The 17,382-nt window shown below is 36.6% G+C and overlaps 1 protein-coding gene across 1 annotated transcript; it reads left to right on the top strand.

The window, feature by feature from the left end:
* Nucleotides 1-10,729: 10,729 nt before the first annotated feature.
* On the top strand, nucleotides 10,730-15,294 carry LOC131155614 (UV-B-induced protein At3g17800, chloroplastic). The gene is made up of 2 exons (XM_058108862.1): nucleotides 10,730-11,318; nucleotides 14,234-15,294. Exons 1-2 carry the CDS (start codon nucleotides 10,918-10,920, stop codon nucleotides 15,033-15,035), a joined length of 1,203 nt encoding a protein of 400 aa, XP_057964845.1. The 5' UTR covers nucleotides 10,730-10,917; the 3' UTR covers nucleotides 15,036-15,294.
* Nucleotides 15,295-17,382: the final 2,088 nt, after the last annotated feature.

Here is a 17,382-nt window from a genome sequence, read left to right as displayed (position 1 = left end):
GTGATGTAAAGCATGGATCACGATCTGAGGCTACAGATACCGATATTTCAAGTGGTCGAACAATTTCCTGAATGTATATCTCTACCAATCTGTTCATAGGGTAGTTAACTTTAATAGGTAGAAAATGAGCTGTTTTTGTCAACTGATCAACAACTACCCAGATGGCATTCTGGTCATGTGACGCCAGCGGTAGCCCAGTAATAAAATTCATGGATAGGTGGTCTCACTTCCACTCGGGAATGTAGTGTGGATGCAACTGCCCATCCGGCCTCTGGTGCTCAGTTGGTACATCAAACACTGCAGCACAAATTCTGCAATCTCCCTTTTCATGCCACTCCATCAATAATACTCTCGCAAATCCCTATACATTTTAGTACTGTCAGGATGAACCATGTATAGAGATCTATAAGTCTCCTCTATAATCGTTCTCCTAATATCATAATCCACAGGTACACACAATCTGGTGCGAAACCTTAAAGCCCCGTCATCAAAAATGCAAAATTCTTCTCCTTGACTATCCTGTACTCTAGCTATTACCTCTACTACTTCTAGGTCATTCCCCTGAGCGGCTTTAATCTTTTCATATAGCAAAGGCTGCACAACTAGTTTGGATATAAATATCTAAGGATCATCCTCCACTATCTCCATGCCGAGCCTTTCTAAATCCATCTGAATTGGATGCTAAATTACTACTACTAACTGCGTTGTACCCTCTGATTTACAACTCAGTGCATCAGCCCCCACATTTGCCTTACCTGGGTGATATCTGATAGAGCAATAGTAATCCTTGATGAGTTCTAACCATATCCTTTGCCACATATTCAACTCTTTTTGAGTAAAGAAGTACTTTAAACTTTTATGGTAAGAAAATATTTCACATCTCTCACCGTACAAGTAATGCCTCCAAATCTTTAGCGCGTGTACCATTGCAGCCAATTCTAGATCGTGAGTAGCGTAGTTCTTTTCATACTCTTTCAATTGCCTGGAAGCATACGCTATCACCCTACCATGCTGCATCAATACACAGCCGAGCCCTTTCAAAAACGCATCACTGTAAATTACATAACCATCACCCCCTAATGGAATCATCAGTACAAGTGCAGTTATGAGTTGCTGCTTTAATTTATGAAAACTCTACTTGCATTCATCATCCCATGCAAATCTGGAATTTCTCCTGGTCAAATGCGTGAGAGGCACTTATAAGGCTGAAAACCCCTCAACAAATCGATGGTAATAACCTGCCAGTCCTAAGAAACTTCTGATCTCCTGAACATTCCTCGACCTTTCCTAATTTACTACTGCCTCAATCTTACTAGGATCCAATGAAATTCCATCCCCTGATACAACATGCCCTAGAAACACAACTTTCTCTAACCAAAATTCACATTTGCTAAACTTGGCAAACAATCTCTTTTCCGTGAGTTTTTGAAATACCAGCCGTAAATGTGTCTCATGCTCCTCAAAACTCCTCGAGTAGACCAATATATCATCAATGAAAACTACAATGAACTGGTCTAGGTATTGATGAAACACACGATTCATTAAATCCATAAATACTGCTGGTGTGTTAGTTAACCCAAACAGCATCACCAAAAACTCGTAGTGCCTATATCTGGTTCGAAATGCTGTCTTAGAGATATCTTCTGCTTTAACCTTCACCTGATGATAGCCTGATCTAAGGTCAATCTTAAAATAGACTTGTGTACCCTGAAGCTGATCAAATAAATCATTTATACAGGGTAGAGGATATTTGTTCTTAATAGTTACCTTATTTATCTCCCTGTAATGCACATCCTCATATACCCATCTTTCTTCTTTGCGAATAACACTGGTGCTCCTCAAGGCGATACGTTAGGTCTGATAAACCCTTTATTCAATAGATCATGTAATTGGTCCTTTAATTCTCTCAATTCTGATAGAGCCATATGATATGGAGTCTTAGAGATCGGTGCTGTCCCTGGAGGTAAATCTATAGCAAAATCTACCTCACGATGGGGAGGAAACCCAGGTAGCTCTTATGGAAAAACATCTGGAAATTCTCTCACCACTGGTGTATTGTCAAGCTTTGATTCATGTCCTAACGCCTCTTTCACAAAAGTTATAAACCTCTAACCTCCATCTAGAAGTAGTCTACTTGCTTGCATGGCTGATACCAACTGTGGCGAGGCACGCACACGTGAACCCACAAATATGTATTCTTGCTCACTAGGGGGTCTAAAAATTACTTATTTCTTATGACAATCAATACTAGCGTGATTTGCTGCCAGCCAATCCATACCCAGCTTTACATCAAATCTCTGCATGTTTAGTATCACAAGGTCAACTAGTAATAATTTCCCTTGAATGGCCACTGGAAAATTCCTAAGTATCTTTCCATATCTCATAGTAGATCTAGTCGGCATGGCTACACCCAATTCAACATCTAAGAACTGTGCTTCAATCCCAGCTAACTTAGCATATCCTGTTGAGACAAAAGAATGGGTGGCACCTATATCAAATAAACCAACAACTTGACATGGGAAAGCAGTAAAGATACCTATGACAACCTCTTTAGCTACCTCATTGTCTCCTAGCATCAACGCATATACCCTTTTCGGAGCTATATTCCTCTGCTGGCCTCCACGAGGCACCTGATAACCTCCACGGTAGGGTCTGGAGCTCGAACCTGGATCGGCGGTCTTAGGCATGCTCATGCCATGTGGCCAAGTCTCCTACACTGATAACAGACATCTCTCCCAGCTTAGCACTCTCCCAAATGTCGTTTCCCACATGTCTGACACACAAGGTAGGTATGCACTCCTTGATTCTCACGAGGTCTCGTCATCTGTCTCTGACCTCCCCTATAATGGTCTCCTCTCCATGGGTCCCAACTAGAACCTGCTTGAAAACCCTAAGGTGCGGGCCTCTTCCTCTGACTCTGAGTTGCGATGCCTCTCTAGATGCCACTCTCAATAACCACAACCCTATCTACGACCTCTGTGAATGTCTGAGCCCAGAAATCGATAACTTGCTCAAACAAGTTCTGCCTTAAGCCTTCTTCAAACTTTCTTGTCTTCTTCTCCTCTTCTGGTGCCAAATACGAGGCAAATCAAGAAAACTCAATAAATCGAGCTGCATACTGAGATACTGTCATCTGCCCCTGGACTAAGTGCATAAACTCTACTGCCTTCGCATTCCGAATGATAGCAAGGAAATATCGCTCGAAGAACAATTCCTTTAATCAACTCCATGTCACCAGTAGTGGAACCGACCTCTGCTCCTCAATAAATCTTGCTGATCTCCACTAGCGTTTTGCCTCTTCTGTCAGTTTAAACACTGTAAATACTACCTTCTATTCGTCTATACGTGGAAGCACTGTCAATGTCTCCTCAATATCCTAGACCCAATTTTCAGCTATAATCGAGTCAGCTCTTCTAGAAAAATATAGAGGCTTCATTCGCATAAACTGCTCGATCGTGCAGCTACGCTCCCCTGAGTTCTTGGCCATCTCAACCACCACCTGCTGGGTGGAGTTGCGCAATACTGCGTCAGTATCTCCACCTCCTATACTAGAAGGTCCAGGTTTATCTCCCCCAACGTTCGTACCACTGCTTCCTAGGTCTATCCTAAAAAACGAAGAACACACTTTAAAGACACCATCTCCCGCACAAACCTAATCTATTTCTTCAACTGAAATCTAATATTCACACTTAACTATCCTCCTTATGCCTTTCCTGAAATTGTCACCCTAGGAAAGACATAGAAACCACCACAGAAATCCTATACCCAGACCACAGAACATAACCTCAATCCTTTCCTATACTTTGGTATTGCTTCCGCTGCATTCTAAAGTCTACAGAACCTAGCAACTTAGGCTCTTATACCAAACTATAACGACCTGCCTTGTTTTTTGCTATATTTTTTTCTTAAATTAAATGTGAAAATTCCAACTGCTCTGCTACCTTTTAATATAAATCAAACCCTCATCACAGCCCAAACAGGACCCGTGGAATCTAAGACATAACAGATAACCTAAGCAGCGAGCAGCTGAATTCATAAAACCATAACCATATATACAATACAATACCAGAGTGTCAGAATATCTCTCAAAATATACATAAACAACTATTCCCAAAAATACCCTCAACTGAAATTAGGGCTATACAAAAATAACGTCCCAAAATACTCACCCTACATATAGGGCAGTACTATAGCCCCCTCTATCTGCGAGCCTGATCTACTCGCCTAACTGGATCACCTGAAAAATATTAAATCACTGGGATGAGACAACGCTTAGTAAAACGAAGTATGCTATTACTAGTGTGTGGCAGTTGAGTTTTTATATTATAAAACTGATTTGGAAATACCATAAATAATTAAGTCTGTGAAACACAAAGAAATTTCAATATGACTCACAACTATGCTACTTAACATAAACTATTTTTCTGAATTTTCTAAACATAATACTTCTAATATTCATAGGTATATCTATGGTTTCTATAAACTTGAATATACATGTATATAATAACTGAGAAAATTTCCCTAGATGGATAACTAAAAGTCATGATTTAACCAGACATGATAGGGTTGTGCGGCCCGTAAGCGGGACCTATCCTAGCTGGTCGACCAGGGTAAGTCAACTGAACTCCGACAGTCAAATTGGCCCGTTCAAGCCTTATCTGAAAAGGAGTCTATCCATAACATGGGCACAATCGACTTCTGAATACCACATACTATCTGAGTAATGTGGTTGCACTCTGAACTGAATATAGCTATGGTATCGTGCTCTGCTGACTGAATCTGGTCCATCAGGGTCTGATACTATATATATATGTAACCGATATATCTATATTACTGTTTTACCATGATTTTTTAATAACTAAAACATTGTAAAACTGAACTGCTAATCTGAATAACTGATCGAACATTCAATGTCTGTATATCTAATTAATTGACTAAAATCATGGTATTCTGAATATTCTATAAAAATTCTATCTGTATATAAATACTGAAAATCATCATTTTATAAAACATATATTTACTCCATGATATTTTCTGTCGAATACATGCTAAACATGGTATTTGTAAACTATATAAATACTGTACTAGTTTGCTATAAACTCATGCCACACAATTTAAATAAATAAATCCACTTGTTCTAAAATATGTATTTTCTTCTATACAATATATATATATATATATATGTGTGTGTGTGTGTGTGTGTGTGTGTGTGTGTATTATAATCTAAATAATAATAATTTGGTAACACATATAATTTCTGCTGACTATCATACTAAAGTTCCTAGCATAGCATGTAACGACTTGCTTAACTTATTAAATAATAAGCATATTTAAATATATGATCAATCCAACCCATGGGCAAAAGCGATAGACCAGTCATAAACAGTGGAAACCTAAGCAGCAGTGAGTATAAAATTACAACCATCCAACCATAAAACATAATCCAGAGTCTACTTATACCAAAATAACATACATATATGTTCAACCTCCCATAACATTCCAAATACAATTAGGATCTCACTACAAAATAATCCTGATCCTAGTACAAAATCTTACCCTCCTAGTAGGGTAAATTAACAAACTCAACGGTGGCCACGACCCGCCGATCTCTCAGGGTCTTGTGAAAAATTAATTAAATTCTTGGGTAAGACGCTTCTCAATAAGGGAAAATAAACTAAATACAACTGTGTTGCAACATGAACAATGCAATTATACATATACAATACATTTTATATATCTGTAAACATTCATCATATCATACTGAATAATCATATACTTTCATATTTGCTAATAAATCATATCGCTCATAAAACTTCTATTATAACTGATAATACTGAAAACATACCTAGGATGAATAGCTAGTTGATGTCATGTATTACCCCCTATGACGGATTGTACAACCCGAAGGAGGGACCCGACAATGGCTAGCCGACCACTACCGAGTCAAAAATGTCTGTAAGTACGATGGGCCTGCCACACCCTGGTCCGGACTACCAGGTGGACGTCTACACTCTACACTGAAAGCTATATCGACTATCCATCTCCGACCCCCTCGTGGGGTGGTTAGCACCAATCTGAACATAGATATCTGATCTATAAGCTACGGTACCGAACTCCTGAAAACTAAACTAAACTAACATACGGGTTCTGATAACATATAATACATGATATTATAGCATTTTTCATAATTTCATAAATACGGCCTCGCACCGAAAATCATTTCATAAATACGGCCTTGCGCTGAACATTTCATAAATACGGCCTCGCGCCGAAATCATTTCATTCATATCATTCTGAAAATAATCAATTATCATGTACTTATCAACATCATTTTGTATTGTGATATTTCATATTCTTGAAAACATGCTTCATTCATAACATTGTCATATCATAATACTTTTCACGTAAAGTAATATTCATACCACACATTTGCTGTATAAGACCATACTTCATATTCCAAATTCATAATTTATGGCATCTCATACATATATATACATTTCAACATAATAGCAGTATTTTCCCAAATGTGCATTTCCTTCGTAATATACTGATATAATACATGCTTTCCTGAAAATTAATTTACTGATAAATAATAATAATTTACATGGAAAATAACTGCTTTAGTTTATTCCCTTACCTGGCTATTGAGAAAAGCTCCTATAAACTCTGGTCTCACACCCGTAGGATTTCCTATTCAACACCTTGAAATTGACAACTCGCAAAACTAAACTTCGGTATTTTCATGTGAATACCATTTCCTATAACTACAGTAAGACCAAATTTGGCATAAAAAGCCTTATCTCAACTCAGGGATGATTTTTGAGTAACTTCCACCAATGATCCGCTCCAGCAGATTTGGAGAGAACTTCCCCAGGAGTGTCGTGGTGGCCTCAGATCGTCGATCCGGCGAGCGACGGAGCCGAAATCGAAGAGAGAGGAGAGAGAAATTGAAGGGGGAGAAAGAGTGTGTGAAGGTTTCTTATTTTCTATGTAAATTCGAGTTGTTGCACTATTTATAGGGCCGGATTCGTAGACGAGACACGTCACCTCATCGACGAGTCCTGTAGAAAGTTCATCGACGAACTTGCACTCAATGAGAAGATACCGAGAGAGTGTTTTTGGGGAAGTTTGAAAGTTCATCGACGAACTTGCACCTTCGTCGACGAATTTCAAACCTCCCCAAAAACACTCTCTCGGTATCTTCTTATCGACAAAACTTGTCTTCGTCGACGAATCCCCTGTGTTCATCGATGAGGACCTGATGAATTCCCTCGGTTAAAACTCCTAAAGTGCACGCGTTTGTCCATGAATTCTGCTGCCTCCTTCTGTTACTGTTTCCATTTCCCTTACCGGATTTCTGTAAAGCCCCCTACAATATCTAGTCTTACACCCGTAGGGTTCCCCGTTCAACACCCTGAAAACAACATCTCTTAAAACAAAATTTCAATATTTCTTTGACTACTACATTTTCTATAATTGTAAGTAAGCCAAATACTAAATTAAAAGTCTTGCCTTGAATTTGGAATGAAATTCAATATAACCCCACCAACGATCCACTCTAGTAGATTTGAAGAGAACTTCCTCAGGAGTGTTGTGGCAGCTTCGGATCATCAATCCAGTAAAGAATGGGCCTAGAATCTTAGAGAAAAGAAGCGAAAACCAAATAGGAGAGAGAAAGTGTGATTTTTCTGAATAATCTACGCTGAAATCCGAATTTAGGGTTATTTATACATTGGCCTTCGTCGACGAGACACGTCACCTCGTCGACGAGGTCATGAAGGAAGTTCGTCGACAAATGTTTATTCCTCGTTGATGAAATTCAAGGCTGAGAAATAGTCTCTTGGTATTTTCTTGTCGACAAGCCCAAATAGCCACTTCGTCGACAAACACGCTGCGTTCGTCGACAAGGCCCCTATTGAATTTCATGTACAATTTCTTTTCTCTCATCCCTCTATTATTTAAATTCCATAATTCTTTGAGTCATTACAGATTGTCAACTCAAATAATGATGGGGATCAATGAGGTGAGCTAGAAACAACAATATAATTGTTTGTGGAAAAAGAGTAAAACATGACATCTCTATCTTTTCCTAACATTTTATACCAAAAGTTTTAGTAAAAGTGAGACAATTTTTTAGAGTCATTTTTCACTTCCCAAAAGAAAGGCAAAAAGGCTCTTTCAAATATATGAAAAGTGGAAGCAAATGAAAAAGGAACAAGAAAAATTACTAGGGACGATCAACTAGTCCTTCGAAGCGGTCAACCGGCCTTCCCTATAACTAGCTATTGGTGCCATCTTACAAGCACTCGACTAACCCCTTAAGGCGGTCGAACGATCAGTGCTAAATTTGATATTTGATTTGTTTTATTTTTATTGACTGGGAGTTTTAGGCATGGCACTTGCCCTTCTAATGCCACATATAAATTACTGGGCATGGCAATTGATGGTTGGTAGTTATTGGTGGTTAACTTTTGAATTTGAATTTTCAAAATTTAAATTCAAAAGGAGTCTCGCTCCACTCCAAAAGAGGTATATAAAAGGATCCTCCCAGGGAGAGTTTATGGCATGTCCAAGTGATGGCAAGATGAGAAATTTCTAAAGAAAAGGGGTTCAAAGAAGGGGTTTTGATTGAAAAAAGAAAGAAGGAAACTTCATTCCTTCAAAGTTGAAAAGGGGGTATTTGAGAAGATATCTTTTAAAGAGAGGTCCTTGCTTGATCTATAAAGTGAAGGCGCATTCTATATAATTTTTTTTGGTGGGCAGTCGACCAACAAATCTTGAAAGCTACCATTTTTGCACATTTTTCATACTTTTGTCCAGGATTTGGCCTTGTTTATATACTTACCTTACTTACACTGAATTTGCAAAAGGTTTTTGTGATTTTTTTCATAAAAAATAAGGTTTTCATGAAATCAATCATGACCATTCATGTCCTTTCAAAGCATTCAAAGGTTTTCTCAAAGTTTTTATATAAAATCTTGGAGTCATACACTCATAATGCAACTTTTGGGTGTTTTTCAAGTTTCTAATAAGAATTTTAAGTCAGGTTTATGATTATCCTTCCAAAAATTGACGACATTTTCAAGCTTTTACGAAATCAAATCTTTTTCAAGACAATCACCTATGAAATGATGAATTTCAAATGCATGAAACTTGTTTTTCACTCTCTGTGTTGTTGAGAATACATTGAATGATCCTTATGTCTAATCAAGAATTAAAGGCTTTTTCAATGAAGATTTCAAGATATTCTAAGGAATTCAAGTGTTTTTCAACAATGATTCATTAAAAGTCATTCAAACGGTTTCTTTTCAAAGTTATTTTTGAAAATGGTTTTCAAACTACAGATAACTTGATTCCTTTTTTTAAGAATATGTAGGCAATCTACTTTTTAGATTTAGTCATAGCAAATAAAAACTCAAATCCCCTTTACATTATTTCATTATTGGCATGCATATGTATGTTTATGTGCATTCTTTATATTCTTTGTTTTTTTTTTATTTGACATCAAATTAAGCCTAGACCTCTGCAGAAGTCTCACAAAAGCCTTTTCAAAAGATGCAAACATTGAGTGTTTTCCAAAATGAATCAATTTAAAATGATGTACACTCATGCATACAAGATAAGCACGACAATCATTCAATGGAATGAGTGTTTAGGATGCTTGCTCTTTGAATTCTCAAGAAAGGGAATTTAAAGGTTACCTTCCCTATACATAATTGTACTCCCAAACCTAATATCTTCAAAAGGTTTTCTTCAAAAGGTTTTCTTTTATTTTACCTTTTGAAAAATAAAATAAAGTGGCGACTCTATTTTAAAAAAAAAAAAGAAGAACAAGAACAAGTTAAATCTACCTATGGTTCGTCAGTTTACACTTGTTTGATTTGGAAACGGTCACCAAATTTTGACAACCCAAACGGATCCTTAAAATTCAATGTCAATAGTTGTCATTATAACATTTTCAATTGTTGCATCACAATGACAATTTTAGGGCTTGTTTGGCATTGTTATTGTTTTCTGTTTTTTTGTTTCTACTTCTGGACACTGAAGAAGCATATTATCAACATGTTTATTTATGTTGCACATTTTTTGTTTCCGTCGTCAATTTTTTGTTGTTTGCGAAAAAATTAAAAATTTGATTTTATGATTTTCAATTGTTTTATTAACCTATTACCGCAAATTTTAATATCCATAATTAGTTCTTTTTGATTAAATCATTCATTTTATACACTTTTTAAATTAAAGTTAAAAGAAAACAATCATATGAAATTAAATATAATTGAAATAAAAACATATATACATTTCTAAAAATAATAATAAAGGCAATTTAAAAAATATTTGTACTATTTTTCAATTGTCATTTCGAATAAAAATGTTATAATAAAAAAGTTTTGAAAAATATAACAATTTATTAAAATAATTACAATAAGTTTTTTATTACTGTATTTTTAATGTATATTATTTTAATTATTTTTTTATAGCAATATTTGATTTAAAGAAGAAAATGAGCTTCTTTTTTTTATTTTATTTTTTGTCTTTTTCGCTTATAAAGTTAAAATTAAAAGATAAAATTATCGTTTATTATATTAAAAAATATAAATTGAATGCCAACTCAATGCTATGTTTTGAATTATTAATAGTAGGTTGTTGATTTGTTAGTAAATACTTTTAGAATTTAGTATTCAGAGAGAGAGAGAAAATATATTGCTTGTTATGATCACAAACAGAACCCACCCATAAAGCCAAAACCCCAACTATTTTTCCTTCTCCGCCTTTTGTTCGCATCTCCATGCCACTCTTAAACCCCGTCAATAATTCTCTGAATCTGACCCTATCCACAATTCTATTTATCCTCTCCTCTCTCCCCCACTCTCCCTCACTGATCTTATCCAACTCCTGTAGAATTTCTGCGCCCTGTTGATGGACCATTGTCTCTCCTACGGCACACCCTTCAGTCTCAAACCTTCCCTCTCCTCGGTCAACTGCCGACCCCGATCCCCCCCGTCCTCTTCTGCTCCCACCAAGTCCTTTCCGTGCCGTCGATCCGACGGAGCGGTCGTATGCGCCGCCCGCATCAACCGGAGAACGCCCTCGATTGTTGCGAGTTCGGCGGCGGGCCACTGCGAGTACGGGAGCAGCCTAAACACACCGCACGAGCCGAGGTCGTGGGCCGGGAGGGTCCTCAGTGGCGTACTCCAGAACCAGCGCCAGTTCTTCCATGCCGCGGTTGCGGAGCAGTTGGAGCAGCTCGCTGTTGATAGGGACAGCGCTGTAGCCCGCATGAATCTCAGCTCTGGCTCCCCGGAATCTTGCCTTCACAGGTCTGTTCCTTTTATCTGCTTTTGGTTGTCTTCTAATTTTATCATTTTTTTAGTATGTGATTTTATGGTTGCTGTCTCACTCTCTCACTCTTATCCGACGCCCTCATGTTTTCCTTTTTTTCTTTTTTTTTTTGGGGGGGGGGGGGTGTTTATATCTATTGTTCCTCTGCGAGTTTGTGTCTTCATAGTTCACTTTTTTAAAACTATAAATTGGCAAGTTTTTGTTTAATGTTAATAATAATAATAATAACGTCAGTAGCAGCAGCAGCAGTTGTTGATGATGCCGCCAAAGATGGTGACGACGGTAAGTGGGATTTATTGGTTTCCCATAAGGAAGAAAAAGGATGAAGTTTAATGTTTAAAATATGTTTCTGGATATGGAATTCAAGGTTCTTTTGTTTTTCTGTGGGATTGTTTGAGCTTTTAAAGGGGAATCTTGACATAGTTTGCCTTGTGAATTCGTATTATTGTCAGTTGGATGGTTAAAAAAACTGGAGGAAGAAAGTAGGAAAGCAAAATTTTGAATGACTGAGAATGTAATCTATACTCTATGTTGATTTTGTCAGCAGGGAGAGGAGGCCTTGTCTCAGTTGGGCCATATAGTGGTGCTGGGCTTGGTGCATTGGAAGTGTGTGTTTTCCAGAGTCCATATTATTGCAATTTGTGACCTTCGAAAATTTACTCTAAATTTTAAATTTCAATTGCTATCCTTAGCAACCAAATGAAGCTTTATCTTAATTATTCCATTTTTTTTTTTTTCTGAATTCTCAATGTTTATCAGTTGAAGAATGGTTTATTGCTGGTTTGTCTATGAAAATCTGAGATCAGTTTTTTTCTTCAGTCAATTATGTGGTCTGAGCATAATTGTTTATGTGCAGTTAGGAGATGGACTGTGATATTATGTGAAAAAAAGACTTAAAAGGGATTAGATGTTACTATTCATAACCTTTCTTTTCAGAAGTCTTCCCATAAGAACTACACGGTTAAGTGTGTTTGACTTGGAGTAATTTTAGGATGGGTAACCTTTTGAAAAGTTTTCTTAGGAAGTGTGTGAGTGATGACAAAACGCTGAAAAGAATACGTATTGTTCTGTGGGACCAGTCATTAGTCCGATAAGGTCCACCCCCCTATTGTCTGGTTCAGGTGGAGGAGAAGAGACGCAGTGTTCCCTAACAGACTCAGGTTGAAGCGTTACATAATGGTATCAAAGAAATTACCCAACCTAGAAGTGTAATGAGATTTAAATTGCTTGAGTTTGAAAATGTGGGTTCGCAACAAGGACGTTGCGTTCTATAAGTGGGGAATAATGTGATACCCCGTGGAAGAAAGATTTAAAAAAGATTAGATGTTACTACCCATATCAATAAGGTATACCTTTTTTTTCGGAAGTCTTTTAATAAGAATTCCATGATTAAGCATGCTTAACTTATAGTAATCTGGGGATGGGTGATTTTCTAAGAAGTTTTCTCAGGAAATGTGTGAGTGAGGACAAAACACACTAAAAGGGACACAAGTTGGTCTGTGAGGCCAGTCATTAGTCCAATAAAGCCCGCCTCCCTTGTTGTCTGGTCCAGGTAGAGAAGGAGAGATGCAGTGCTCCTTATCAGACCCAAGTTGGGGCGTTACGTGGACCGTCTTTGAAGATACCTCAGTAAGATTGTGCAGCTTAAAAACCTTGGAGGTTTAGGGTTTTAGGGTTTAAGGGTTAAGGTTTAGGCTACTCAAAGTCCTGCATATTGCAGCTATTGGAGATACTGACTTTAGATTTACTGCCCCTTTAGTCTGTCAGTGATTCTGGACAGTGCAGTTTGAGTTGCAGAGTGTAATAACGATGTACAGAGAACAATGAACCACTTGAATGTTGAATGGGAGGAAATAAATTTTGGGGAGATATGTGGCTAGGATGTTATTCTTTATTGAGGTCCCATCATAGTGGAATCTGGGACTAAGAGCTTTGGTGAATTTTGACTACCATAATGGGAAAAAGAACACCTTAGAAGAATTTGTTTTTGATTTATTTATTTATTTATTTCTCTAACAAGAGATGATTACATCAGTGGGCTACAATTAAGACTACTTAAGAAACTTCTATGAATTTTCATGTTAATTAAAATAAACTGTATTGTAGCATAGCTAATATCTATAACCTAACAAACTAGAACAAATTTTTAAAATATGGAACACAAAATGCATTTTATTCTTGAGAAAAAGTCTTGCTTAATCCCTTTAGTGATAGTTGATGGTGCTTGTGCAGCTTTTATCAATCTTGGATGGAGTGTTTCAGTCCTAAATGGCAGGCAGCAGATTACGTGCTCAGTGTTGCAATTGAATTAAGGAGACTGAAATGCTAAAGCATAATTGACTAGTAGAACTCAAGATCACAAGTGATACTTATTCTATCCAAATTTTTTATCTCTCCACTTTGACTAAAAATAAAAATAAAAACACTCCTAATGTTTTTTTTTTTTTTTTATCTTTTTTTTTTATCGTACTGTTTTGACCCTTTATATTTTGTTGGCTGGATTTTTTTATCTGTTATTAATTTACAGATTTACCATGATGAAATAATTTCTAAGAAACCATGTTGCCATTGAATGGGAAGCTGCTGAATGCACAAATTAGCTAAATAAGTGTTGGTTTAAACTTTATTCATTCTTCTCTAAATTTTTGTTGCAAGACCTTGCCCATTCACATTTTGTTGCAAGATCTTGCCCATCTATGTTTTGTTGCATTTTTCAGGAGATTCTATTCAGGCAGAGTTGTAGCTTGCGTGTTGTCTAAGCAGCACTTTTACTAGTCAAACATGATTAGTCCAACCAAATTTGGAATACCATGATGGCATTGGAACATTTTCATATGTTTGTGCATTGGAATTGAATTTTGTGACCTAATATGACAATATTTCTCAATGGCAGGAGAATTGCAGAACTGAAAGAGCACGAGTGTCAAAATGCCATTGAAGATATCATGTACATGTTAATCATTTACAAATTCTCTGACATCAGAGTCTCTTTAGTTCCAAGACTCTCTAAATGCATTTATAATGGAAGACTAGAGATATGGCCTTCAAAGGATTGGGAGCTTGAGTCCATTTACAACATTGAGGTTTTGGAGATGATTAGGGAACATATCACTGCTGTTGTTGGCCTGAGAGCTAAAGCTAGTGTCTCAGACAATTGGGCAACAACTCAGATCCAACGGCTCCAGCTTGGTCGAATATATGCTGCTTCCATCTTGTATGGTTACTTCCTGAAGTCTGCCTCCTTGAGGCTCCACCTGGAAATGAATCTATCTTTTGCCCACCAAGGCTTTCCTCTTGTTCATTGGACTTCCCTCCCACTCCGTGAGTTACTGCATCATGGGTTTAAATATATTGTTTTAGGTCACATTGGCAACACACAATCCATGTCATTGTGCCAAGGGTCCATTATGCCGGGAAAGAAACATGAGAACTTGAAGGGTTATGTCATGGGGTTTGACTCTGAGACATTGCAGAGATGTGCAAAGCTGAGATCTAAGGAGGCTGAGAATCTGATTGAGAAGCACAGTTTGGCACTCTTTGGGGGCCAAAGGATGGATTTGTTCGAGACAGATGAGATGATCTCAACTTCATTTTCAAGTCTAAAGAGACTAGTTTTGGAGGCTGTTGCTTTTGGTTCCTTCCTTTGGGACACGGAAGAATATGTTGATACTATCTATAAGCTTAAGGATAACTGATTAGAGGAACGAGGATGTTCATATAATAAGCCATGGTGGTAAAGCAAGCTTTTCTGTACATGAGTGGGGTTTTTTGTTGTCAGGTTTCCCATAACCTGGCAATTTTTAACATGTATAGGTTTGATTTTGAGAACAATGTACAGTTCATGTTTGCAAATTTTCTATGTTAATCTTATGGCGTGCTGATTGCTTGATTGCTCGATGTATAAATGTAATAATATTTCCCTAGTAGCTGACAATCAAATGCCCCATTATTCTACTCTTTTGAGTTTATGCAAATGATTGACACTTCAAATAGCTGTAATGCTGCTGCAAACTTTCAGGAGTGGTTCGAATTGTTCAATCTGGGAAACTTGATTTGCCGTTGCTTGAACCGTAACTTGATTTGCTGTTGCTTGAACCATTATCTTAGGACTCAACTGGGAGTTTGCCCAGTGGTGCATCTCTCGGCCACGGGAGGTGGACATCCCTTCTTCAGAAGGATTTAAAGGGTGGTTATATGTGGTTATATGGGCATATATTTTAGGAGTGTTTTGCTGGTGATGAGGGGAAAATGAAGAAAATTAAACAGGAAGGTGGAGGCCCATTCTTCAGAAGGGTTAAAGGGCGACTGGAAGGTGTATATGTTTGGTGTGTTTGGTTCGTGGTGAGGGGAAAATCAAGGGAGTTAAAGCATTGGAGGCAGCATTGACGTTTTGGTGAATAAGCTTGCAAACAAGAAGTAGTAATTGCAGCTCCTATGAATGTTAGGAAACTGGCGTGCCTTAATAATTTATTAGCACCATTAGTGCAAGCAATTGCCCTGAGATGGATTACCTGCCCACAAGAAGAATTTTCCCTGATGCACAGAAAAAATTTCTTCTGAATCAACTTGGAGCACTTTATTTTACATTTTTTTTTTTTTTTTCTTAACTTTTGAGCCTGGCCAATGTCTTTTCTCAAAATAAGGAAGAAAGTGAAAAAAAAAAATTGAGGAAGAAAGAAGATTGCTAGTGTCTCATCATTTTTCTTTCCTTCTTTCTTTCGTTTTGTCTTTGGTTCTTTCTTTTAGGTTTGGTGGGGTGCGGGATGAGTAGAGTACTAAAGAGTGTTGGTGGAAAGTAAGAGGCAATTGAATGAGAACATACTTTAAGACTCAAATTGGCTCGACATTTAAAGACTTGAAAGGAAAAAAGATTGATTTAAATGGGAAATCTATTAACCTATTGTTTGTAGATCATAGGTTTGGTAAAGTTCCCAATACTCAAAAAGCTGAACCCATTTAGCCTTTTTCCATTAAAAATGAAAATTTAAAAGAGATTAAAGCATTATTCTTTGTAATAAATAGTAAAGAATATTAAACCATTGTTTCATGTAATAAATATTTAAACATTAATGTAATTTAATGCGCTGATAGAGATGACATGTAATGTAATTTATTGAATTTCTTATAGTACCATCCACCTTCTCATTTTATATTTTTCTATTTTTTAAAAAAAAATTATCACAAATATCAAATAATGTAAAAAATAGTGACTTAGTTACTGTGGGGACAGTAAAAAAGGTAGAGGTAGACTTTAAATAATTTGAAAAAAAATAATGAGTAACGATTTAATATTTTTGAATCTGTCAAAAGAAATGATTCATTATCGCATTAATTGGCGAAAAAAAATTCATATAATCGACCCCACCTAATGGGGTTCAGGTTTGGTCTTATCGTTTGTTTTGTTATCAAACAATGTGTTCTTACCCATTCTTTTTATTTTCCTAATTTTTTACGTACAAATATATGTATATTTTGATTCTTTTCATACAAATACTAAAAAGTGAAAAATAAAAATATAAGGTGATATTTTATCTTCTATAACTAAAAAGTAGGTAAACGTGCTCAATTTTTTTTATAGCATTTTAGAAGAAGCTCGTAAAATAAAATTGAATTACGTACTAGGTTTTTATGTGTCCGTTTTACGATTCATATGACTAATTTCGCGCCTCTTGAAGTCGACTCTACAATTCTAAAGGGAGGTAAATTTTAGGAATTCAGGGACGGAAAAGGAAAAGTGATTTTGATGCCAACTAATTTACTTGGCAGACATGCCCTGTCCCATCATTATTTCTTTATATTATCTTTCTTTGGAAATCACTGTAAACTACAAGTCACCTTCTACACATTCTATTATCTTTTGTGGCATCTGTCTTTTCCAATTATAAAATGTTCAGTTACTTCTATCTTTTTTTTTCTTTTTCTTTTTTTTGAAAAATTGTAAGTAGTGAACTGAATTGTAATTGTATTAATTAAATTTATCATTTCAACATTGGCACCCAATCACGCATTCTAGAAGGCTGAAATATCCAATAAAAAATGTCA

This window comes from Malania oleifera, chromosome 5 (genome assembly GCF_029873635.1).
Source record: "Malania oleifera isolate guangnan ecotype guangnan chromosome 5, ASM2987363v1, whole genome shotgun sequence".
NCBI lineage: Eukaryota > Viridiplantae > Streptophyta > Magnoliopsida > Santalales > Ximeniaceae > Malania > Malania oleifera.
This window is presented reverse-complemented; position numbering and strand designations above follow the sequence as displayed.